Source organism: Bufo bufo, chromosome 4 (assembly GCF_905171765.1).
Source record: "Bufo bufo chromosome 4, aBufBuf1.1, whole genome shotgun sequence".
Taxonomy (NCBI): Eukaryota; Metazoa; Chordata; class Amphibia; order Anura; family Bufonidae; genus Bufo; species Bufo bufo.
The window spans coordinates 121,701,199-121,728,217 of record NC_053392.1 but is presented as its reverse complement, the minus strand read 5'-3'; the positions used below and the strand labels follow the sequence as shown (position 1 = coordinate 121,728,217).

The window sequence follows — 27,019 nt, the reverse complement described above, 5'->3', positions numbered from 1 at the left end:
TGTGGACCAGTCCCGTCACCTACATCCAGAAGATTCTAGTGTTCTAGGAGTAGGAAGTGTGTGAGGATGGCCTGGAGGAGATAGGGAGCAGACTGCAGGTGCTCCTTTCCCCATGCATTCAGCTTCAACGCTTCAGGTCCCCACATGTCCTCTGCCACTTCTTCAGAGGTAGAGAAGAACTAGAGTATGGGCTACATCTTGAGAGTCAGCAAGGTAACCAGCATACAGAGCCACAGACATTGCTGCTTCAAAGAGAAAAAAGTTAAACCACCCTATGCACCGCAGAATAAGGGGCACAGCTGCGACAACATTCTAGTCAGCAAGGTAATCAGCGTACAGCATTCCCGGGTCTGGCTGCAGTGGAGGGATAATGAGTTCAGACACCCTGCACACTTCAGGTATGATTTGGCCAGTCCTATTTTTAGAACCGCACACCGCTGTTTGATTTGTGGAAATTGTTACAGATTTTGTGAAAATTGTTACAGATTGCATTGTTAGCCAGTGAACTCAGTACTAGAGACTGTAGCAAGAAAAACTGTAATTAAAAGACCATTTCTGTAAACATCTGCTTAGCTCATGCTTGGACATCTGCATGGAATTTGCACTGTGTACAGATAATTGCTGGATGAACTACAACTCCTATTTGGTGCACAGTAAAGAGAGATTTTGGTTAAGTTCAATCTGGCCTGGTTACTGACTCTCTTAGCACCAGACACTGGCCATTGCATCATTTTCAAGCCCTGCCTTGCAACAACAAGGATATTAACATCAAGGGTGCCCCTAAGCTACCATCAGGCAGGAAGCCCATGACTACAGGGAGTTTCCCAAAGGAATATAGGGTGCCCCCCCCCCCCCCCCCGACTGAACTGACCCCAGGGAGCGACAACCTGAGGGAGTACACTGTGACACATCACCATCAGGGTCACTATCACTCCCATCCTCTGCTCAGGCTCCCTCAGGGGCTCACTGCTCTTACAGAACAGGTGAATTTATGCTCACTTAACATTGACTACTACTGTTAATAGTTATAATAATAATAATGTTTTAATACTGTACCTGCACTCAGTAAACTTACCTGGAATGCATAAACATTTGTAACTAGTCCCAATGCTGCGGCAGATCCCATGAGCACAAGGACTAAGGGCACAAAAATCCGCAAGTTGAGCGCATGTGGGACCCATGTATCCTCGACTGCAGTGGCAGGAGAACGAGAGGCCAGATGAGTAACAACTAGCATTGTTCAGGCAAGGAGATGTGGAGCATGGATCTATCTTTTCCTCACAAAAGGAGCCTACAAAGCCTGCAAATAATAACACTTATCAACTATTTAATTTTTTACATTTTGCGAACACATTACATCAATTCAACAAGCTGTAAGCCTTGGGTACAACTACACGAGCTGGATATTCCCGTTGTGTATTTTACAGCAATTCTGCAGCAGAATTTGCATTACAAAGAGCGAAGTTAGCATGCTGCATTTTTTAAATCCTTTTGGTTCAAATAGTCTGGGACTATAGTTCCTGTTTCTGCCCTTTTCTCTAATTGTTAAAATATAACTTTTATTTCTCCTTTAATAAACGATATAGCCACAAAAAACATATAAATTTAAAACAACATATGGAGGGCAATACTATTCGGGGGCTATAGGCTTAGCATCCACTGCTTGTCTGTAGGTGAGCTGAGATCTTTATTTATCTTTTGCAAATTATTGTAGAATGCGTGTCTGTAATGTCAGCCGACATCAGACACCTTGCAGCTAAAGCTCTTGGGATTATTACCCAACCTACAGTGCTATATTTGTCCAAGTCCGATATATTTTATCAGGTACTCATAGCGGCTGTTACCGCCCGCACTTTTGCCTATTTTCTTCCCCTATAATATACGTCTATAAGCGGCGTCTGCAGATCGCCGTCCAATTAATCATTCTTTTGCCCTACCATAATCATTAAAAACTAATGGTCCAGCTCCCCCGACATGTTTCACCGCGAGATGCGGCTTCTTCAGGGGGGTAAGGAGCTACTAAGAAGCCGCATCTCGCGGTGAAACATGTCGGGGGAGCTCTGGTTAGCTGTATGTGTGGATACACACTGCTCTGGGTACTGTGGGAAGTTATCTGCGTTCTGATTGGTCCTGCTACAGTAGTTCATGTGAAGAGAGCAAAGGCTTATGGGAAGTGAGGGAAATACAGGATGGTCTCAAGGAAGGGCAAAAATCATCACAGGAAAAGCAGCATAGGCCATCTTAGGAAGTTGCTGAAATAGAGGCACAGAGAAATATGGTTGCTAATGGCTGAATACAGACATCAGAAAGGTAAAATTAGCTGAAAAATGCAGCTTCATGAATATCTTCCCTTCAGCATCACATATGTTAGGAATTTAATTTTTGGTAGTGAAATAGCAGTTACACTTTAAAGAGGTGATCACTTGCTGATGATCAGTTAATCAAGGGAATCTTGTTAGCAGCACTTACTTTCTTATTTCCTATGGAAGCAGTAAGGGTGTACTTAATTTTTCACATACATTGTCTGCACTTTGGCCTAGTTGTTGTTAAAAACATAATGACACTGTGTAATTTGCCATGTGCTGTTGTTCACCTGAGACTGTATTTACCTAATTTCAATAGAATTTTTTTTTTTTATATCCTCATACATAGAGCCATGCAATTCTAAGAGAGTGTTCTTTGTTTTTAACTGAATGCTGTATCCACTTTTAACATATACTAAGGATAAACACTTACCCTCAGGACACTGGCAGCTGAACCCACTGAGGCTTGTCACACAGGTGGCTCCATTTCTACATGGCTGAGGAAAGCAGTGGTTCACTAGGGCATCACAATATCCCCCTGTGTAACCTGCACAGAAAACATTTACAACCTGGATGAGCATCAATACTATTACGTTGCGCTATTTTTCTGCTGACATGCAGAAAACATACCAGGCAAGCAAGTGCAGGTTGCATTTTTGCCATCATGCTTCTGTGGGAGGTCACTGCAAGTGCCATTATTTAGGCATGGCTTACTATGGCAGGCATCGTATTCTTCACAGTAGGAACCAACGTATCCAGCATCACAATGGCAGAAATATGTGTCCTGAGGATAGAAAATGGAGTACATGGGAAACAGGAAAAAGTGTTAAAATAGTACTAAGACTAAAGCTAGTTTCACACTTGCAGCAGGGAAATCCAGCAGGCTGTTTAAGTAGAGTTCTCTAGATTCGGCATTGCTGGATACTACCGCCTTCCCGCCAGACCTCATTCACTATAATTAGGCCCAGAAGAGATCAGGCCACTAACTAGTAAATATGCTGTGAATCGGCTGTGCAGCGGTTTAATTTTCAATGGTATACTACTGCCAAAAGCAGAGGCAAACAGAACTTTTTGGCTGGGGACTGACTGTGGCTTAGCATGGCTGGTTTCCTTGCCAGGTAGAAAAAGGTAGGATATTGACTATTTCACACGGTCAGTATTTTGCATCAGTATTTGTAAGCCAAAACCAGGAGGGAAAACTACAGAGAAAAAGTATAAAGTCCTCTTCTGTGTTTTAGACCTAGTTCAAATACAGATAAAAAATTCTGACCATATATTAATATATATATTGTAAGGGATCGCTCTCTCAGAGGGGGTCGCAGTCACATACTTCTCCTCTGACAACAGGGTTAACGTTCAAATGGTGCTTTATTTTGGCACTTCAGCACCATCATAAACATAAAAATAAACACCTGCCCGTCGAGGCACTACCTAAAACATAGGTTGTCTCTACCTCACCTATAGAGCGCAGTTCACACACGCGGTATTAGATCCGGCTTTCCTCAGCCAAACGGTCCAGCAACCTCCAGGCTGTGACCACACCAGTACCTTTGGAGAATTATGGTCCAGAAGTCCTCCCGACTCTGACCCTCTTTCCGCAGGCGTCGCTGGGCCCCCCAAACTTCAGGCTTTCACACAGCCTCGTGGCCCCTCAACCCTCCTGGCTAAGACCACACAGAGCCTTTTCCAAATTCTCTCCCCACTGTCACAAAGTGAGGGGGGAGGAACACCAGAATGACAAAAGAAGGAAAATTACCATAAAGAAGGCCTCACTGCTAGGGAAAGGGAAGAGGTAACCACCTAGGAACTCCTAAACCTAGCCCTGACTCCTGTCATTATGAATAGACCCTGAAGGTGGGAATATTCATACACTGTAAACCTAGGCCCTTGAAACCCTGGAAAGCCCTAGGAGTAGTGACTGGGTCTGAGACCACTGATTCCTTCCCAGATGAACGAACCAGCGTCTCCCTGAGGCCTAGTAAACAACAAGCAAATGGGAACAACAAAATACAAAGGGAAGTACACTTATCTTCAATAGAAAATGGATGAGCAGGAACACAGATGAGGAACTCACACCAGCTCTTCCAACTCCAGGCAGATAATATCAACCGCATAGTATGAAGTGTGAGTCCAGACTAAATAGAGGAACAGTAATGACTACAAGCTACACCTGAGACAAGAGGTGTGGTCATTATCAACAACAACACTGCAACAAGTGAAAACAGATAGGCAGTCAGATAACCTAACATGCAGCCAGGCTCTCAGATCTTCTAACCTCTGTCACAGGAGGGACTGTGACACCCACAGTCATACACAGAGGGTTGTTTTATCCCTCCGTGATTACAGCAGGCCTCATCTGCAATCTCCTCAGCTAAAGGCAATACATGTACTGGAAGGGTGTAGACTGGCAGATCCCACTACCAAATGAAATCCAGCCCAGAACAAAATCTACACAAAACTGTCTTTGCAAACTAAATTTTTCTGAAAACACTGCGCTTTCTGGATTTTACTTATCTCACCCAGCTCTTTCCTCCTTATGGCTTGGATTTTACTGTGATATATATTGTTAGCTGTGAGACCTTATATAGACAGAGATGTGTCAGGTAATTGCTAGAAAGTTTAAAGGAGGATCAGCTACTTTTTCAAATATTATAACATATACCGGTGTTCGGAAAAATAAGATACAGTCTTGTGAAAAAATTAGGACACCCTTTGAAAGCATGTGGTTTTTTGTAACATTTTTAATAAATGGTTATTTCATCTCCGTTTCAACAATACAGAGAGATTAAAGTAATCCGACTAAACAAAGAAAACTGAAGAAAAGTCTTTTCAAGATCTTCTGTAAATGTCATTCTACAAAAATGCCTATTCTAACTGAGGAAAAAGATAGGACACCCTTGCCCCTAATAGCGAGTGTTACCTCCTTTGGCTGAAATAACTGCAGTGAGACGGTTCTTGTAGCCATCTACCAGTCTTCGACATCGGTCTGAGGAAATTTTACCCCACTCCTCAATGCAGAACTTTTTCAGCTGTGAGATGTTTGAGGGGTTTCTTGCACGTACAGCCCTTTTCAAGTCACCCCACAGCATCTCAATGGGATTCAAATCTGGACTTTGACTTGGCCATTCCAGGACTCTCCATTTCTTCTTTTTCAGCCAATCTTTGGTTGATTTACTAGTATGTTTTGGGTCATTGTCATGTTGCATGGTCCAGTTCCGCTTCAGCTTTAATTTTCTAACTGATGGTCTCACATGTTCTTCAAGCACCTTCTGATACACAGTAGAATTCATCGTGGATTCTATGATGGTGAGCTGACCAGGTCCTGCTGCAGCAAAGCAGCCCCAAACCATGACACTTCCACCTCCATGCTTCACAGTTGGTATGAGGTTCTTTTCTTGGAATGCTGTGTTTGGTTTACGCCAAACATGTCCTCTGCTGTTGTGTCCAAATAATTCAATTTTGGACTCATCTGTCCAAAGAACATTATTCCAGAAGTCCTGGTCTTTGTCAACTTTATCGCTGGCAAATGTCAGTCTGGCCTCGATGTTTCTCTTGGAAAGCAAAGGTTTCCTCCTTGCACACCTCCCATGCAAGTTAAACTTGTACAGTCTCTTTCTGATTGTAGAGGCATGTACTTCTACATCAACAGTAGCCAGAGCCTGCTGTAGTTCTCGAGATGACACTTTAGGGTTTTTGGATACCTCTTTTAGCATCTTGCGGTCTGCTCTTGGGGTGAACTTGCTGGGGCGACCAGTCCTGGGCATGTTGGCAGTTGTTTTGAAAGCCCTCCACTTGTAGACTATCTTCCGGACAGTGGAATGGCTGATTTCAAAATCTTTTGAGATCTTTTTAAATCCCTTCCCAGACTCATAGGCTGCTACAATCTTTTTTCTGAAGTCCTCTGACAGCTCTTTTGCTCTCACCATGGTGCTCACTCTCACTTCAACAGTCAGGAGCACACCAAACTAAATGTCTGAGGTTTAAATAGGGCAAGCCTCATTCAACATGCAGAGTAACGATCTACTAATTATGTGCACCTGGTGTGATATACCTGTGTGAGATCTGAGCCAATTTAAGAGGGAATACATGTGAGGGTGTCCTATCTTTTTCCTCAGTTAGAATAGGCATTTTTGTAGAATGACATTTACAGAAGATCTTGAAAAGACTTTTCTTCAGTTTTCTTTGTTTAGTCGGATTACTTTAATCTCTCTGTATTGTTGAAACGGAGATGAAATAACCATTTATTAAAAATGTTACAAAAAACCACATGCTTTTAAAGGGTGTCCTAATTTTTTCACATGACTGTATATGAAAAGTATAGTGGATACACCAGTTGAGTGCAATGCACATACATGATGGGGTCAGATTTGTCCTAGTTTCTCTAAGTTCAAATAATAGTTTTTTACACAATAAATATATTTTCTTTTTTCATAGAAAGCAAGACTATATATAAATCCACCATGAGCCTGCATCACTTCTGTTACAAAAATCTCTCTTTTTAAATCAATCCATATTTAAAATCATCAATCTTAGAAAGACCAGCAAATCCATAAGCGCCATATAAAATCTTCTGTCCGAGAGAAGCATGCCGACCTGTCTTTAATCATGGCCTATCTCAGCAAGACCAGATCACATGTGTTATCCTTATACATATAATATTTAAAAAACAAACAAAAAAATAGAAAAACATTCAAATCCAAAATATGCAATAGGAGTGGGACAACACAGTAAGATTAATAGTGCAGTATTAAATTGGTGCAAAAATTCAAGCCATTTGGGAAAGCGGCATTAAGCATTACTACCCAAAAGGTGTCTCCAATCCCCCCCTCCACCCCATGCTAGTTTGTTAACCCTTTCCAATCTGTAGAACTGATAACCAGTTAAATCACCAGAATGTACAGTCAGGAAATGTATAGATTTTGAGTGTCCCTGTTATCTGAACTGTGTATATATACACTCACCTAAAGAGTTATTAGGAACACGATACTAATACAGTGTTGGACCCCCTTTTGCCTTCAGAACTGCCTTAATTCTACATGGCATTGATTCAACAAGGTGCTGATAGCATTCTTTAGAAATGTTGGCCCATATTGATAGGATAGCACCTTGCAGTTGATGGAGATTTGAGGGATGCACATCCAGGGCACGAAGCTCCCGTTCCACCACATCCCAAAGATGCTCTATTGGGTTGAGATCTGGTGACTGTGGGGGTCATTTTAGTACAGTGAACTCATTGTCATGTTCAAGAAACCAATTTGTAATGACTGAGCTTTGTGACATGGTGCATTATCTTGCTGGAAGTAGCCATCAGAAGATGGATACATGTTCTCATTCTGTTTACGCCAAATTCGGACTCTACCATTTGAATGTCTCAACAGAAATCAAGACTCATCAGACCAGGCAACATTTTTCCAGTCTTCAACAGTCCAATTTTGGTGAGCTCGTGCAAATTGTAGCCTCTTTTTCCTATTTGTAGTGGAGATGAGTGGTACCTGGTGGGGTCTTCTGCTGTTGTAGCCCATCCGCCTCAAGGTTGTGCGTGTTGTGGCTTCACAAATGCTTTGCTGCATACCTCGGTTGTAACGAGTGGTTATTTCAGTCAACGTTGCTCTTCTATCAGCTTGAATCAGTCGGCCCATTCTCCTCTGACCTCTAGCATCCACAAGGCATTTTTGCCCACAGGACTGCCGCATACTGGATGTTTTTGCCTATTCACACCATTCTTTGTAAACCCTAGAAATGGTTGTGCGTGAAAATCCCAGTAACTAAGCAGATTGTGAAATACTCAGACCGGCCCGTCTGGCACCAACAACCATGCCACGCTCAAAATTGCTTAAATCACCTTTCTTTCCCATTCTGACATTCAGTTTGGAGTTCAGGAGATTGTCTTGACCAGGACCACCACCCTAAATGCATTGAAGCAACTGCCATGTGATTGGTTGACTAGATAATTGCATTAATGAGAAATAGAACAGGTGTTCCTAATAACTCTTTAGGTGAGTGTATATGCTCTTGTATTTTTGTAGTTTTTTTCCCATTGTGCAACCACGTTATTGCTCTAGCAATGAAGGGGTTTCGTGTATCATATTTATGGTGCACAATGCAGAAATGTGAGTTAAGAGTTTGTGTGTTAACCCTGCAATATCTGTAATTCTGCATTGTGCACCATAAATATGATACATAAAACCCCTTCATTGCTCTAGACCACTGGAGAAACTGCCATTAACCTATTCTCTGCCCTAAACCACCAGAGATACTGGCATTAACCTCTTCACTGCCCAAGACCACCAGAGATGCTGACACTAACCTCTTCACTGCCCTAGACTGCCAAAGATGCTGACATTAACCTCTTCACTGCCCTATACCACAATGTATTCTGCTAATAACTCCTTTACTTCCCTACATTACCAAGGATTCTGACATTAACCCTGTCAATTTCCTAGACCACCAAGGATACTGACATTAACCCCTTCAATGCCATATACCACAGAGAATACTGGCATTAACCCCTTTCACTGCCCTAGACCACCAGGGTTGTTGAAACTAATGCCTTTAATCGCAACAGACCACAAGGCCACAAGGGATAAACACATTACGTCCTTTAGCAACCTTGACCACTGCTGATATTGCTATCAATCTACTGTCCCGCACTACTAGGGAAGCAGATAATAAATCCTTCACTGCTTTAGACGTATATACTGTGCAATACAATTTACTGCTCGGTGGCCCTGGGAATCTGACTGCTGCATGTCTAAATAACCGGGCATGACAGGCTACATTTATTCAGTGTGGTTCTGTATTGTCTTAGAGAGAACAATGCTGCGCTCGATAGCTGCAAGGGCTTAGACAGAGCAATGGTCATGGGATAAATAATTCATGGGTTGGGTATCGAGTATGGTAGGCTGGATTCTGCTTTGGAGACTTCTGCAGCAACAATATCTGCACTAATAATGAATAGCATTGCCAATGTCAAAAGGAAATCTGAAAACTAGCATCTGACCAGTCTAGATGATTCACCTTATCGTCTACATTATTAAGCCGAGGTAGCAGAGGTCGATGCTGCTGATAAGTCGGATACATGACATCAATACATTTCTGCTGTAAGTCACATTGTACATTTCTTTCTTCTACAAGTGATAAGTAAAATGATGAGCCAAGAATCCACATTCTTGTGTTTGAGCACACAGAATCATTACAAGTGAGATTTCATTTTCTGACACTCATTCCCAATATCTATTAAAAAGCGCTTTAATACCCCCAGGGTGATAAATAAACCTTTCACATGATAATGAGAACAGCTTGTTAATAAAAAGTTGCTTTAGGGGGTCGTGGCCAGCCATGGAAGAGTAAAGACGTGCCTTGTCAGTGCTCCACACCCTGAGCGAAATTCCCTCCACACGGACTGCTTATGTTGGGCAAGGCCACAAAAAAGGGTAGAGCACGACCATCGGCTCCCCTGGCGTCCTCCCAGGGCGACCTGCCCCGTCTTTTCGCCCGGCATTCTGCCTCACCGGGCCCCGCTCCGGATATTCGCGCCATGCTCTCCCAAGATGGCGCTGATACCCGGACCAGGCAGCCTACAGAAGCGCTCCCTGACATGCAAAAGGGACCTCTCCCCGTCTCCAGGCGCCGCTCTGCGTTGGTGCCCTCCCTACCTGCTTGTACCGAGCAGCACTGGTCTCCCACCAGCCGGGATCAGAACCTTTTGGCCACACCTGAATCGCGCTGCTTGGAAGCGAGCAACAGCCCTGACTGCCTCCAACTTCCAGAGCCCCTGCCTGTCTCTCTGTGTCCCAGGTTAGTACAGGAGCTTCCTCAATCTACTCACATACAGCACCAGTGGCTCTCAGCCCTGTCAACCCAGGGGGGCATGTACTGAGGCCCTCAGCTGGCTCTTTTTGGCCCAGAAAGCATGCACCCAATGCCTCTGTAGTGTTGGAAGCCCCAGGCACCCACCAGGAGCCTTAATGTGACCAGCAATTGCCATATTCTGACCCCCACCTCCAGGGTCAGCCCCTGGACCAACATCAGAGGTCCCCCATTTGACCTGTACTTCATGCTCCTTCCCCTCCTGCTGCACAAGAACCCTTCCGTCCTTCTTCCCATTTCCCTAGCCCATCCTATGCAGCATCCCCACATTGGTCAACAGGATCATCCTGGGACGACCCCCGCCCGCAGACGTTAGTAGCAACCCGACTGGACCTTAAGGTCATGACTGACCCTACAGCAATGTCCCCCCAGAGTTCCCTCTTGCACCCATCTTTGAAACTGCCATCCTCTGTCGCTTTATTTGATAAGGACTCCAGACTGCCCACTATGGCGGACCTGCGTGCTCTTATTTGCTCTCTATCTTCTAAAGCAGATTTGTCTAGCTTCGCTACCAACATCCTACAAGAATGTAAACGAGAATACTCTCAAGTCCGCTCTGAGATGGCTACACTTGAAACCAGACTTGATTCTGTCACACATGAGCATGCAGCTCTGTCAGCAACCGTTAAAGCTCTACAAGACAAGGTCCAAACCCATGATGCAAAATTTTATGTCCTACAACAACATTTGGACGATATAGAAAACCGCAGTCGCCGTAACAATATACGGATCAGAGGCCTTCCAGAGTCAGTTTTGACAATGGACTTACTACCCACGATTGTGAGAATTTTTTATGGAATCCTGGGTCGTCCGCCAAACTCTCACATCGAGATTGACAGAGCGCATAGAGCTCTTAGACCTCCTAACCCTGATGCCGCTAAACCAAGAGATGTCATCTGTTGAATTCACATTTACGTTATCAGATTCAGAACAGATTCCGAACAAGGCTCGACAAGCTTCCCCCCCCTGTCGCATGAAGGAGTCCCCATTGCACTGCTGCAGGATCTTTCATGCCACACTTTGTCACTTTGCCTTGCGCCCGGTACTGGATCTCCTCAAGGATCGCGGCATTAATTACCTCTAGGGCTATCCCTTTGCTTGTCCCCTAGGTTCAGCCCTACCACGATTTTTACAACTAGACCTCCCACTGGTCAAATTGGGCCCCTGGCCATCTATTCTCCCACCTGCCTCCACATTACAGAGACAGGCTCGCCCCTCTTGTGTTGGCAACACCGAATCACCTGGGCCAATCATGTCGACACCTCGTGGATGGAGACAGCAATGATCCGCGGGCCCCGGACGTGGATCCCCACCTAACTCCATCACCTGAAGGACTATCTGTTGATCCAAAATGGGACGGTTAACTCATGGCCACAATGGCCTCGCTCCACTTTATGCCTTGCATTTCTTCTGTTGCTTTTGCTTCCTCTTAGCATTTGGTGTAATAGAGTCGTCGGTTATATGATTTTTCCTGGCTGCTACCTTTCCCTAATAATTTGAGACACTCCCTTGAGACCTCTTTGTCTCTGGTGACTGTCTCTTTAGACCTTTGGTCACGTTAGTTCTCCATCTTTTTTCCTCTCTCTTATTTGCGTTCTCTTTCTTTCTTATTTTTCCTTTTTCTCCTTCACCCCTTCTTCGTCTTCTGTTTGTCACCCTTCCCTGTGTTCCTTGTGTTCTTTCCCTTCTGCAGATATGACATCACTCAAGATAGCATCGTTCAATGCAAAGGGCCTTAACACCCCTGAAAAAAGAACCCAGGAACTCTACTCCACCATTTCCATCATCACCCATTTTTAAGAAGGTAAAGCTCCTGGCATACGACATCGGCATTACACAACCTGGCACTTTGCAAACAACCCGGTGAATAAGACAAAAGGGGTCGCCATAGCAATTGATAGGTCTTTGCCTCACCAGGTGCTGGGATTCACTGTCGATCCCGGGGCCAGGTATTTGATTCTTTCATTATTAATTGGTGGACGTGAATTCACCTTCCTTAATGCCTATGCCCTCCAACCAAAACCAGGCCTCCTTTATTCTAGATTTAGTTGACAATGCCCTTCCCCTGATTCAAGGAACGGTCGTCTTTTGCGGCGACTTTAATCTTATCCTCGACCCCACACTTGACAACTCGACCGGACGTGCCTCCCTTCCCTACTCCACTATTAAAAAAGTGAAACGGGCAGTACTCCAATTGCAACTGTGCGACCCATGGCGTCTTCAGCACCCTGCAGACAAAGATAATACCTTTTATTCTGCTCCTCATTCTTCCTACAGCCGCATTGATTACATTCTCCTCCAGCAATCGGCCCTATCATGGATGGACTCCACACAAATAGGCAATATCTTGTGGTTGGACCACACCCCAATATTTTGTTCCCTGAACCCTCCCTTTCTCACCAAAACTGAGTGGACCTGTCGATTAAATGAATCTCTTCTTCTTGACCCGGTGTGCGCTGCTGATCTTACCAGCACTGTGTCGGATAACACTCCCCTCCCAATTAAATGGGAAGCCTTGAAATGCGTCTTGCGCAGAGTCCTTATTAAACATGTGTCCCGTCTCAAGAAGGAAAAAGCACATTCCCTCAAACTTGCATTGCAGAAAGTCGCCTCTTTGGAACTTGCCCACAAGCGAGCACTCTCCTTGCCAACTCTCTGTGATCTCCAAAACACACGTTTAGACTCCTAACGCCTGTTAGAAGCGTCTTACAAACACATGATCCAAATATGTCATAGTAAATTCTACGAATATGGAAACAAAAGTGGGCGCATGTTGGCGAGAGCCCTTAGAGGAAAACTGGCGGTTTCACACATCCCCACTATCAAAAACCACATGGACAGTATAGTACACACCACCACGGATATTGCGTCTTCCTTTCACTCTTTCCATTCGGAACTCTACAATTTGCCCAGAGCTTCCCCAACACAAGCAGACCATACACCTGAACCCTCCTCCCAGCTCCCCAAATTATCTGCACTAGACTCTGCTAGCTTGGAGATGTCATTTACGGAAGCCGAGCTCCAGATGGTTCTCAAATCCTTGCCACAGGGCAAGAGCCCATGCCCTGACGGGTTCACAGCCAGGTTCTACAAGTCTTTTGCGACCTCTCTTTCCCCTTTTATGCTTCAGGTCTTTAACACGATGTCTCCTGGGCTTCCTTTCCCGGTGCAGACCACTGAGGCCCACATCGTGATCATGCCAAAATCCGGTAAGGACCCGCACTTATGTGCTAGCTATCGTCCCATATCTCTCCTGAATGTAGATCTCAAAATATTTGCCAAGCTGTTGGCCAACAGGCTAAATGCACTCTTACCCTCAATTATCCACCCTGACCAGGTGGGGTTTGTCCCGGGGCGAGATGCAAGGCACAACACCATTAAAACATTGGCTATCATCCACCATGCAAAAGCAAGTAAAACCCCCCTCATGATTTTATTCCTAGACGCCGAGAAGGCTTTCGACCGAATCTCCTGGCACTCCATTCACACTGTACTCTCTCGTCTGGGCATAGGCCCGGGTTTTATGTCAAAGATTCTCAGTCTGTATCAACAACCCTCAGTGCGAGTCAAAATTAATGGAACTCTTTCCCTTTCCTTTCCTTTCCTATCCATAACGGGACGCGCCAAGGTTGCCCGCTGTCTCCTCTGCTTTACATTCTCCTGGTTTGGCAAGATTAGCATCCTGAAAATGACTGTTTCCAAAATTACTTTATCTCCTACAGACCATCCCACTCCGTATTTGTCCACATTCTGGTCTCAATTGCACCAATGTTTTACACGATTTGTGTGGTCACCTGGTAAGCCACGAATCAAATGGTAAATAATGACCCATCCCAAGGAGAAGTGGGGGTAGGTCTCCAGGACTGTCGATTATACTATCACGCTACTGTCTATGCCCGGCTATTAGACATGATCTGTACTGACACATGCAGGTCCTGGGTGCATATTGCATGTGACTCCTCTCCTTGCTCCATAGCAGTTCTTCCGTGGCTAATAGGCACCTCATGTCCCACTCCTTCTACACTATCCTTTACAGCCCATCATACGTTTGCAATATTAGCATCCAATAGTCGCCACACCTCACTAATTGACCCTAAGGGTCACTTGGTCCCAAAAACAGACCATCCTCGATTCCCTCCGGGGGCGCTCTTCCCAGCCCTTTCTCCAAAGCATGAAACTTCGGCCGATGAGGTTTTACCACATCCTCTCAGGATCCTCATTGAAATCCTTACCTCAATGTAAAAATAAATTCCCCATTAAAAGTGTCCTGTCTGACCCAGGAAGAAGTACATCAGCGACTTAAAAAGATTAAAATAGACAAATCGCCAGGACCGGATGGCATTCACCGACGTATACTAAGGGAATTAAGTAATGTCATAGCCAGACCCTTATTTCTGATATTTGCGGACTCTATACTGACAGGGAATGTCCCACAGTATTTGCGCATTGCAAATGTGGTGCCAATATTCAAAAAGGGTCCAAAAATAGAGCCTGGAAACTATAGGCCGTTAACATCTGTTGTGGGTAAACTGTTTGAAGGTTTTCTGAGAGATGCTATCTTAGAGCATCTCAACGGAAATAAGCAAATAACGCCATATCAGCATGGCTTCATGAGGGATCGGTCATGCCAAACTAATTTAATCAGTTTCTATGAGGAGGTAAGTTCTAGAAATGACAGCGGCGAATCAATGGATGTCGTATATCTGGACTTCTCCAAAGCATTTGACACTGTACCACATAAAAGGTTAGTATATAAAATGAGAATGCTTGGACTGGGAGAAAACGTCTTTATGTGGGTAAGTAACTGGCTCAATGATAGAAAACAGAGGGTGGTTATTAACGGTACACATTCAGATTGGGTCACTGTCACTAGTGGAGTACCTCAGGGGTCAGTATTGGGCCCTATTCTCTTCAATATATTTATTAATGATCTTGTAGAAGGCTTGCATAGTAAAGTATCAATTTTCGCAGATGACACTAAACTGTGTAAAGTAATTAACACTGAAGAGGACAGTATACTGCTACAGAGGGATCTGGATAGATTGCAGGCTTGGGCAGATAAGTGGCAGATGAGGTTTAACACTGACAAATGTAAAGTTATGCACATGGGAAGGAATAATGCAAGTCACCCGTACATACTAAATGGTAAAACACTCGGTAACACTGACATAGAAAAGGATCTAGGAATTTTAATAAACAGCAAACTAAGCTGCAAAAACCAGTGTCAGGCAGCGGCTGCCAAGGACAATAAGATAATGGGTGGCATCAAAAGGGGCATAGATGCCCGTGATAAGAACATAGTCCTACCACTTTACAAATCACTAGTCAGACCACACATAGAGGACTGTGTACAGTTCTGGGCTCCTGTAAACAAGGCAGACATAGCAGAGCTGGAGAGGGTACAGAGGAGGGCAACTAAAGTAATAACTGGAATGGGGCAACTACAGTACCCTGAAAGATTATCAAAATTAGGGTTATTCACTTTAGAAAAAAGATGACTGAGGGGAGATCTAATTACTATATATAAATATATCAGGTGACAGTACAGAGATCTATCCCATCATCTATTTATCCCCAGGACTGTAACTGTGATGAGGGGACATCCTCTGAACGGTAAGAGCAGTGAGACTATGGAACTCTCTGCCTGAGGAGGTGGTGATGGTGAGTACAATAAAGGAATTCAAGAAGGGCCTGGATGTATTTCTGGAGTGTAATAATATTACAGGCTATAGCTACTAGAGAGGGGTCGTTGATCCAGGGAGTTATTCTGATTGCCTGATTGGAGTCGGGAAGGAATTTTTTATTCCCCTTAGGCCTCATGCACACGACCGTATTTTTTTGCGGTCCGCAAAACGGGGTTCCGTTTTCCCGTGATCCGTGACCGTTTTTTCGTCCGTGGGTCTTCCTTGATTTTTGGAGGATCCACGGACATGAAAAAAAAGTCGTTTTGGTGTCCGCCTGGCCGTGCGGAGCCAAACGGATCCGTCCTGAATTACAATGCAAGTCAATGGGGACGGATCCGTTTGACGTTGACACAATATGGTGCAATTTCAAACGGATCCGTCCCCATTGACTTTCAATGTAAAGTCTGGAGTCCCTTTTATACCATCAGATCGGAGTTTTCTCCAATCCGATGGTATATTTTAACTTGAAGCGTCCCCATCACCATGGGAACGCCTCTATGTTAGAATATACTGTCGGATATGAGTTAGATCGTGAAACCTCATTTCCGACAGTATATTCTAACACAGAGGCGTTCCCATGGTGATGGGGACACTTCTAGTTAGAATATACTACAAACTGTGTACATGACTGCCCCCTGCTGCCTAGCAGCATCCGATCTCTTACAGGGGGCCGTGATCAGCACAATTAACCCCTCAGGTGCTGCACCTGAAGGGGTTAATTGTACTATCATATCCCCCTGTAAGAGATCAGGGCTGCCAGGCAGCAGGGGGCAGACCCCCCCCCCCTCCCCAGTTTGAATATCATTGGTGGCCAGTGCGGCCCCCCCCTCCCTTCCTCCCTCTATTGTAATAATTCGTTGGTGGCACAGTGTGCCCCCCCCTTCCTCCCTCTATTGTAATAATTCGTTGGTGGCACAGTGTCCGCCCCCCCCTTCCTCCCTCTATTGTAATAAATCGTTGGTGGCACAGGGTGCGCCCCCCATTGGCCGCCCCTCCCTCTATAGCATTAACAACATTGGTGGCCAGTGTGCGGCCTCCCATCTCCCCCCCCCCCCTTGCCCCCCGATCATTGGTGGCAGCGGGTTACTAGCAATAGTACAATAGTAAAAGATTCATACTTACCTGGGAGCTGCGATGTTCGTGTCCGGCCGGGAGCTCCTCCTACTAGTAAGTGACAGTTCATTTAGCAATGCGCCGCACAGACCTGTCACTTACCAGTAGGTGGAGCTCCCGGCCGGACACGAACATCGCAGCAGCAGCCAGCAGCAGGTAAGTATGAATCTTCTACTATTGTACTATTGCTAAGTAACCATGGCAACCAGGACTGTAGTAGCGTCCCGGTTGCCATGGTTACCGATCGGAGCCCCAGCGATTAAACTGGGACTCCGATCGGAACTCCGCTGCCACCAATGATGGGGGGGGAGATGGGAGGCCGCACACTGGCCACCAATGTTGTTAATGCTATAGAGGGAGGGGGGGCCGATGGGGGGCGCACACTGGGCCACCAACGAATTATTACAATAGAGGGAGGGGGGGGGGGGCCGCACTGGCCATCAATGATATTCAAACTGGGGAGGGAGGGTCTGCCCCCTGCTGCCTGGCAGCCCTGATCTCTTACAGGGGGCCGTGATCAGCACAATTAACCCCTTCAGGTGCCGCACCTGAAGGGGTTAATTGTGCTGATCACGGCCCCCTGTAAGAGATCGGGTGCTGCCAGGCAGCAGGGGGCAGTTTTGTACACAGTTTGTAGTGTATTCTAACTAGAAGCGTCCCCATCACCATGGGAACGCTTCTGTGTTAGAATATACTGTCGGTTCTGAGTTTTCACGAAGTGAAAACTCAGCTTTGAAAAAGCTTTTATGCAGACGGATCTTCGGATCCGTTTGTATAAAAACTAACCTACGGCCACGGATCACGGACACGGATGCCAATCTTGTGTGCATCCGTGTTCTTTCACGGACCCATTGACTTGAATGGGTCCGTGAACCGTTGGCCGTGAAAAAAATAGGACAGGTCATATTTTTTTCACGGCCAGGAAACACGGCTCACGGATGCGGCTGCCAAACGGTGCATTCTCCGTTTTTTCCACGGACCCATTGAAAGTCAATGGGTCCGCGAAAAAAAACGGAGAACGGCACAACGGCCACGGATGCACACAACGGTCGTGTGCATGAGGCCTTAAGTGGGGAAAATTGGCTTCTACCTCACAGGTTTTTTTTTTGCCTTCCTCTGGATCAACTTGCAGGATGACAGGCCGAACTGGATGGACAAATGTCTTTTTTCGGCCTTATGTACTATGTTACTACTATGTTACTAATTGCTTGGGATCCCCACTCCATCAACTCGCAACTCCTTTGAATATATGCAACTTAGACACTTCCACTCCTCCATGTGTAGGACCCACATACTGTTTCGAAACCTCACTACTTTCGAGCAGATGTGCATCTCCCCTTCAGCGGTTTTTAGAAACATATCACCTATATAACAAATTGCTGATCTGTCATCGTTCCTCATGTCCTCCTCCATTCTGTCAGGCTTGGGAACAAGACTTAGGTACCTCACCCCATCCCAATGGAATAGAAGTTTCCTTTTATCTCACAAAGCACTGCTCTCTACTAAGGCACAAGAAACGAGCTATAAAATATCTAGATGGTACTCCATAAATGGTTCCCTGCAGTGTCAGATCGCTGCTGGAGATGTCAAATGGAGGAGTGCATGATGATTCACATCTGGTGGCACTGTGCCATTTTACGTCCCTTTTGGAACCTGGTACATGGGATAATTAGAGAGGTAACGGGCATTCCTATTCGTACTTGACCTGAATATCCCTGCATACAAGAACTCACTTTTGAAATATATGATCCAGGCAGCAAAAGCAGCAATACCACGACATTGGAAATCCATCCCCACTCCTTCACTGGAGGAATGGTTTGAGGAGATTGCCCTATATCAGAGGATGGAGGATCTCATTAGCGTGACACCCTTGGATGTCTCACGATACCTGAAGACATGGGGTCTGTGGGACACGTTTCGTTCCTCAGAAACCTTCCGGAACACGCAAATGTAAATCCTACATATCTAGCTCTTAATACCCTCCTACCCTTTCCCCTTTTCCCCATCCCCCTGCCCACTGTCTACTGTCCTCTTTTACGTGTCTTTTTTATGAGTTTGACTTTGCATTGCCTTAATGTTTGTTTCCACATGGTTGCGTGCCACATTATGTTGAGCACCAGATGTCTCATGTGCTCCCCTTCAATGCATGACTACATGTTTGTATCAAATGATGCTGAAATGAAAATGTCATACTTAAAACTTTAATAAAACATTAAATGAGAAAAAAAAAGTTGCCTTAATCTGATGAGGACCACTGCATGAGACGTGTGTGAGCTGCATCCTGGATAAGCAGTTGCATTAATCTTCCTGTAAGGCATAGTTGTCACCGGAGTGATTCCGTGATTCATAGGACCAGGTTTTTACATAGGGTTAACACTTTCTATCTCCAGTATACGATCTACATCTCAGAAGCAGAAACTTAGATGCAACTGGCAGAAATAAAATTTGCAGGAAAGGAATAAATACGGTAATACGTCATTTTAATCTGGAAAGTAAAAGCTGGCAGTAGATCCCTCCTGATCAGCCTGTCCAGGGATATTCACAGGACATAAAAACATGATTCTTTCCAGCAAAAGCATATTTTCCAAAGGAGGAGGAGATGTAACGTCACTGGCTTTTACAACATAGGCAGTGTATAAGCAGTGAGCCCCTGAGGAGCTGGAGCAGAGGATGGGAGTGGTAGTGGCCCTGATGATGATGTGTCATGGTATACTCCCTCAGTCCGTCACTCCCTGGTGTCGGTACAATGAAGAAGAGGCACTCTGTGTTACCTCTAGGCACTCTCTGTAGATGTGGGTTTGGGGAGTGCCCATGGTGTTAATGTCCATGTGGGTGTTAGGCAGGCCACGTGTAGGGCATGTGGTGTTAAAGGGCATCTGTCAGATTTGTACCTATGAAACTGGCTGACCTGTTACATGTGTGCTTGTCAGCTGAAGTCACCTGTGTTAGTCCCATGTTCATATGTGCCCGCATTACTGAGAATAATGAAGTTTTAATATATGCAAACGAGCCTCTAGGAGCAACGGAGGCGTTGCTTTTGCCCCTAGAGGCTCAGCTCTCTCTGCAACTGCCGCGCCCTCGGCACTTTGATTGACAGGGCCAGTCAGTGAAAACATCATCACACTTGACTTCTGCTACAGTTAATCAAAGTGCAAAGGGCGCAGCAGTTGCAGAGAGAGTAGAGCCTCAAGGAGTAACAGCAATGCCCCGTTGCTCCTAGAGCCTCATTTGCATATATTAAAACATCATTTTTTTCAGCAATGCGGGCACATATGAACATGGGACCAACAGAGATGCCTTAAGCTGCCAAGCGCACATACAACAGGTCAGCTAGTTAGAGAGTCGGAGACCAGGCCAGATGAAACTTAACAATTGTCTATCTTTACCATACACAGGATTAAAGTTGTACTACATCCGGCAGTAGTTTGTATACAATGCAAATTCCTCCTAGATGTCCCCGCATAAACTAAGAAGATTAACATGGCAATAACCCTCAGATTTCTTTGGCTAAAATATCTGCTATAGGCATCTCTGGCTAATAGCTATGCTCTGGCAACTGTGGCTTTAGTATCCACTATTCTGGGGTGCATAGGGTGTCTTAACTGGTTATCCGGCTGTGGCAACAGGGTCTGCATCGCCTTAAGCTGGGTTATCTTGCTGTCTCTTTCTCTTGCCTGCGCTTCCTGGAGCTTGTGGAGGTGACCGAGGCTCGAGGGCTTGGAGCTGGAATATATGGAAGAGGAGCATATGGAGACTGCTCCTTCTTCCTCCCTCTCTACAGTTATTCTCTCTGGAATCTTCTGGAGCTAGGGAATGGAACCGGTCCACACTTTGAGCTCCAGAGAGGGCTGAGCTAGGATTGTTAACTCTGGCCATATCTGGCTCATGCTGAAACAACTGAGTGAGCGGTACATAGCATTAACATTACAAGCATTATATAACAAACCAAACTTTGCAGATACTTCCAGGTCTGGGGTACTGCACATGTGTATGAATTCAATCAACAGTGTGGTACAAAACAATCAAGTAGATAATGGGAGTCATTTACAAAAACTGTATGTTTACAAAAATCTGTACAAAAACTTTGCATAGATTTTTTTTATACATTTTGCAAAAAAATGTGAGTCTTTTGGGTCTCTACACCGCTTTCACCACCTGGTATAGATTTCACTTTCCTAGACATCACAGACCTGCGCCTTTTAATAAATTGGCCACATATTCTTCCGGTGGCTTTTTGCTACTTTCACACTAGCGTTCGGGTGTCAGCTCGTGAGCTCCGTTTGAAGGGGCTCACAAGCGGCCCCGAACGCATCCGTCCAGCCCTAATGCATTCTGAGTGGACGCGGATCCGCTCAGAATGCATCAGTCTGGCGGCGTTCAGCCTCCGCTCAGCAAGCGGACACCCGAACGCTGCTTGCAGCGTTTGGGTGTCCGCCTGGCCGTGCGGAGGCAAGCGGATCCGTCCAGACTTACAATGTAAGTCAATGGGGATGGATCCGTTTGAAGATGACACTATATGGCTCAATCTTCAAACGGATCCGTCCCCATTGACTTTCAATGTAAAGTCTGGACGGATCCGTCTGAACTACTTTCACACTTAGAAATTTTTCTAAGTTATAATGCAGACGGATCCGTTCTGAACGGATACAAACGTCTGCATTATAGGAGCGGATCCGTCTGATGAACCCACTCTGAACGCTAGTGTGAAAGTAGCCTAAGACTGACGTGTGAAATGCCAGCCCTTAGTAAATGATCCCAATAATTTACATTTTACTGTAACACACCTTACCGATTCAATGGAAACATAGCTTTGTAAATATGAATGCGGTGATGGTAAAGATGTACAGGTATATTTTCCGAGGTGTACCCCTACTAGGGCTTAAGCAATCGAGTAACTTAACACAAAAAAATCCTTGATGCAAATGTTTTGCATCGAGGATTCTTTGTACCATGTGACCACAGAGCGTGAGTGAAGCGCTTGCTATTACTCACGGCTGCGTAGTCTCCCGCCAGCCAGCATCACGCTGCACTGTTCTCCTGACGTACACACATCGTCAGGGTGTAATGCATGTAAACGTGCACTATGACCTGATGCTGAGTGGCGACATGTGAACAGTGCAGTGCGTGAGGAAGAGGCGGGGAGAGCTGTGAAGTGTCGGTCGCGCCCCTAGCAGGAAAGGTAAGTATTTGATTTCACTGGTGCTGGGGACTGATGGCTAGGAGGGGGAGATGGTGGCACTGGGGGTAGATGAGGGCACATAGGACTGATGGCACTGGGGGAGATGATGGCACTAGGGGGACTAATGGCATGGGGGGGACTGATGGAATGGGGAGGGACTGATGGCGCTGAGGACTGATGGCAGGGGGGGATCTGATGATGGCATGGGCGGGCTGATGAGTTTTTATAAAGGAAAACATTCTTTTAATTTGTTTTTTTCTTGTTAGAGTACTTGATTATTCATTGGATTAGTCGGTAGAATACTTGATTGCTAATAGAATCGATAGCTGTAGCCCTAACCCCTACATATTACTCAGTTGAGCTAAAATATCAGCTGGGTAACAGTGCGGGAGATTAGAATGATGGCTAAATAAATATGGCCAAAATGAACAGCTTTGTGTAGACCAGGGCTGACAAATACAAAGAGAAGCTCTGGCCCAATGAATGTTTAATGTTCTACTGATTGGCACCCACATTATCATCAAAAGACAGATGGCACTATGCAATGATATGTTAATGAGACAATATCCCTGCAGCGGTTCCATTAAAATCAGGATTTTTATTCAATCGATGAGTAAAATACAGGAATCACACGTTCCAGGATTCTCTAGCCGTTTCTCAACGCACAGTAACAATTTAGGCTATTTTCACACTTATAGTGTAGCACTTGTAATTATTATGCAATTTTGTACTCTATATTGCAGTGATTTGTCGCATTACATGTTTTTGTCTTTTAATGTTGTTCCCTGCCATAGCAATGTGCTCCTGCGGTTTGGTATTTGCTGACTGACCCCCTTTTTTGTCTTTTCTTTGCAGTTTGTACTGGAGGTGTGGCTGCCTCCTCAGTCATGCACTCCTGACCACCCTGTCTGCCCTATAGGCTGATTTTAATTAGTGTTAGTACATAGTCAGGCTTGCTCCCCTTCACTCACTGAAGCCATGTCACCAGGAGTGAGATAGTTTGTGGACTCTCACTGCAGTCCTTGGTTGCCGTTTGGCGCCGGTGGTGTTGTGGAGTGGGCCTGCTGTGTAACCTACACTCCCTGAAGTGTATGGTAGCCGTCATGGCACCTAACAGGTAGAATTTAGCGTAGGAACCCGTCTAACAGAGATCGCCTTGACACATTATAGTCAATGGGGACGGAGCGACGGTCCGGCAAAATAGCCACAGGACGGATCCGACAGGGTGAACAGCCTTTCGGATCCGTCCTGCCGCTAGTGTGAAAGTACCCTTAACATACTGCATCAAAATACCAGTCACAATAAAATTGGGCCAATCAAAATTGACCACTACTTGAATCAATAATTAAAGGGCATCTGTCAGCAGATTTGTGCCTATGACACTGGCTGACCTGTTACATGTGCGCTTGGCAGCTGAAGACATCTGTGTTGGTCCCATGTTCATATGTGCCCGCATTACTGAGAAAAAAGAAGTTTTAATATATGCAAATGAAATGAGCCTCTAGGAGCAACGGGGGCGTTGCTTTTGCCCCTAGAGGCTCAGCTCTCTCTGCAACTGACAGGGCCAGGCAGTGAAAACATCATCACACCTGACTTCTCCTAAAGTTAATCAGAGTGCAGAGGGTGCGGCAGTTGCAAAGAGAGCAGAGCTTCTAGGTGTATTGACAACGCCCCCGTTGCTCCTAGACGCTCACTTGTGTATATTAAAATATCATTTTTCTTAGCAATTAGGGCACATATGGACATGGGACCGACACAGATGTCTTCAGCTGCCAAGTGAACATGTAACAGGTCAGCCAGTGTCATAGGTACAAATCTGCTGACAGATGGCATTTAACAACTAGGGGATTAGTATGATTAGTAACATGGGGAATTAAAGGTTAGCAAAGTCAGCTATCAAGACAAATACGTCTATTGACACCCCATATAAAATACAATATGATAGAACAAATGCAAATAAATACTAATGATGCTCACAACAATATTACTACACTTGCTACATATTGTCAATGCTGCTTGGAAGCTAGCAGCCAAAATAGCATAATCAATGTGAACAAGATGGGTATAGATATTCATACTCTATGATAGTTATAAGCTACCCAAGAAGGGATCAGGAGCCCCGAAACACTGAAGAAATCCCGCACCTGCGCCGTCCACTTCTGAATTCGCAGCGAGGAAGCCGGCACCAGGAGTGCATCCTTCACCCACTGCACCTGCACCGAATACAGAAGTGGACGGCGCAGGCGCGGGATTTCTTCAGTGATGCAGCTAACTCGGACGTCACTCAAGAGGAGTGGGGCGGGCTAGAGGGAGGACCTGGGCGGGATAAAGGGTTAGTAGAGGAGCCTCTAGGTGCTGAATCAATGCCCTCATAGCACCTAGAGGCTCATTAGCATATTTTAAAAGAGTGTTTTTTAGGAGAATGGCGGCAGGGATAAAAGTATAAGTTATGTACTGCTGACATTAGCACATCGCTATATCAGTCAGCTACATAACAGAATTTTAAAGAAACCCTTTAAAATAAAAATACTTAACCAATAAAAAAAAATAAACATCATTGGCATCGCTGCGTGCGAAAATGCCCTTAAAATATAACAATATTAATGGTATACGGAAAATGGTGTAACGGAAAAAAAATTAAAACTGCCAATTTGCCATTTTTGTCACTTCAACTACCCAATATTTTTTTTATAAAAAGTGATTAAAAAGTCGCACACACTTCAAATTGGTATCACTGAAAAGAACAGATCGTCCTGCAAAAAATTAGCCCTCACACAGCCCCGTACATATAACAAAAAAGTTATAGGGGTCAGAATATGGTTATAACATTTTTTTTTTCCCCTCAAAGGTTTTACATTTTTTTTCAGTATTAAACGTAAAAAAAAATTATACAAGTGTGGTATCGTTGTAACTGTTCTGACCTGAAGAATGAAGATAACAGGTCAATTTTACTGCATAGTGTACAGTGCAAAAAATAAAAAACATTTATCAGAATTGAGTTTTTTACCCCATTTGGAATTTTTTCCCGCTTCGTACTACATGGTATGCAACCGTAAATGGTGCCATTAAAAAGTACAACTTGTCCCGCAAAAAATAAGCCCTCATAAGGCTATGTGAATGCAAAAATAAAAAAGTTAGGACTATGGGAATGCGGGGAGTGAAAAACGAAAACGCAAAAATGGAAAATCTCAGGGTCCTTGGTTAATATTCTATACTATAACAAGGGTGCGCCACTTATATTTGGGACCTTATGGGAATCTCCATTATAACAAAGGTTAAAGCGCATTTACGCACTCCGACAGAGCAGGAAGGGACCGTTCCTTCCAGATAACTACCTGCCGGTCAGTGGAGGGTAAGAGCTGCCACTGTGTGGTGACGAGCCATGGCTACTCGTCCTCATACAGATGCATTGTTTCCAGGCAGCAGATCGCAGTTCACACAGCACAATCTGCTGCACAGACAGGATGTTTTAGGTGTCCACATAACTGATGATTTCACCCAATGAATGGTCATCTGCGGCACCTCTACACAGGCCAATTATCGGGAATGAGCATTCATGCTAACGTTTGTCCAGCCTGACAATTGTCCAGTGTCTAAAAATGCGGCTTTAGTCTAAAAAAAGAAAGTTTACAGATTGTTCCTAATATCATTTTATTCTAGTTATCTATGTTCATAAACATCATTATTATCAAGGTGTATCTAGGCATATAAAAATGGCTGACCAATCTGACCAACGCATTTAGGGACCTTTGCTTGATGGGGTGGCGCAAACAATAAAACCAGGGGATATTTGCAGGTGTCTATCCCATTGATATCTCTTATCTTTTACCAAAAACTCACAAGAAAACATTTTCTTTCCTACCATGCAAAGTAGCATAGTATCCACCCCCAAAAGAGCGGCACTATACACTGCCCATCTATGTGACATCACTGGGCTCACTGCTTGGCGGAAGCCTCTGCCTGGCACAGGGTTGTGAGGCCCAGTACGTCACTGGCTCACGCTGTGAGATGCAGCCAGGCAAAGGGGAGCATCGGAGCAAGGAAATGCTTCAATGCTCCTCTCATACATACTAAGTAAATCAGCCCTGAACCCAGACAACCCCTTTAATAGTTTCAATAATTCTATGGATGAAACTAAAGAATATTTGTTGATAGCGATTGAATACCTATTAAATCGTATCTATTTTTTACAAATTAGGGGCGCCTCAACGTCTCTCAACGTCATTAGCAAATTTATTTATGGTGTAGTGGGAAGAGCAATCACAATGCATTTTTACATTCCTTGGAATGGTCGATATATAGATGACCTCCTCATTAAGTGGGAAGGTCATCTACAGGATATTGAGTTACTTTTGGATTATTTGAATAATAATAATAATAATAATATTTATTAAAAATTTACAACACATTATGAATCCAAAAATGTACTTATTTTTTTGGGACCTTTCATTGGAATTATGCCCCTCCCCCTTTCATATTATAAAAATGATCTCTAAAGGGAGGTGGTTATATCCAGATGAACCTGTGCTGATAATAGTTTTCTCAGGAATGTAATGGGATCAATGATAAGTTGTGAATTAAGAAGCATCCTCAGTGGAATTTCTGTAGAGCGGAGAATGACGTCAGCAAAATGAAGTGAATTGTTCTGCCTGGACTAGACTGCGACTCTCTGTAGAGCGACTGATTGATATTAACTAGTGAATGACTGCTGCAGTCCACAAGATTGTGTTCAACTAAATGCATTACTTCGGACTGGAGCTGTGGTTCCATAGTTGAAACCACAGTTGCGGTACAGAAAGTCGCAGCGTAGCCCTAGCCTTGCCGGAGAAAGAATTACAGAAAAATAAACGAGAAGGTTCAGGTCCCTGTAT

The 27,019-nt window shown here is 44.7% G+C and overlaps 1 protein-coding gene across 1 annotated transcript in view; it reads right to left on the bottom strand.

Annotated features, from left to right (window-relative positions):
* The window catches only part of DNER (delta/notch like EGF repeat containing), a 289,215-nt gene that overhangs the window by 63,222 nt on the left and 198,974 nt on the right, over positions 1–27,019 (bottom strand). Inside the window, exons 7-9 of the mRNA XM_040431006.1 lie at positions 2,934–3,087; positions 2,737–2,850; positions 1,076–1,300 (exon numbers count right to left, since the gene is read on the bottom strand). Coding sequence (XP_040286940.1) covers positions 1,076–1,300; positions 2,737–2,850; positions 2,934–3,087 — 493 coding nt within the window. The remainder of the gene's footprint in view (positions 1–1,075; positions 1,301–2,736; positions 2,851–2,933; positions 3,088–27,019) is intronic.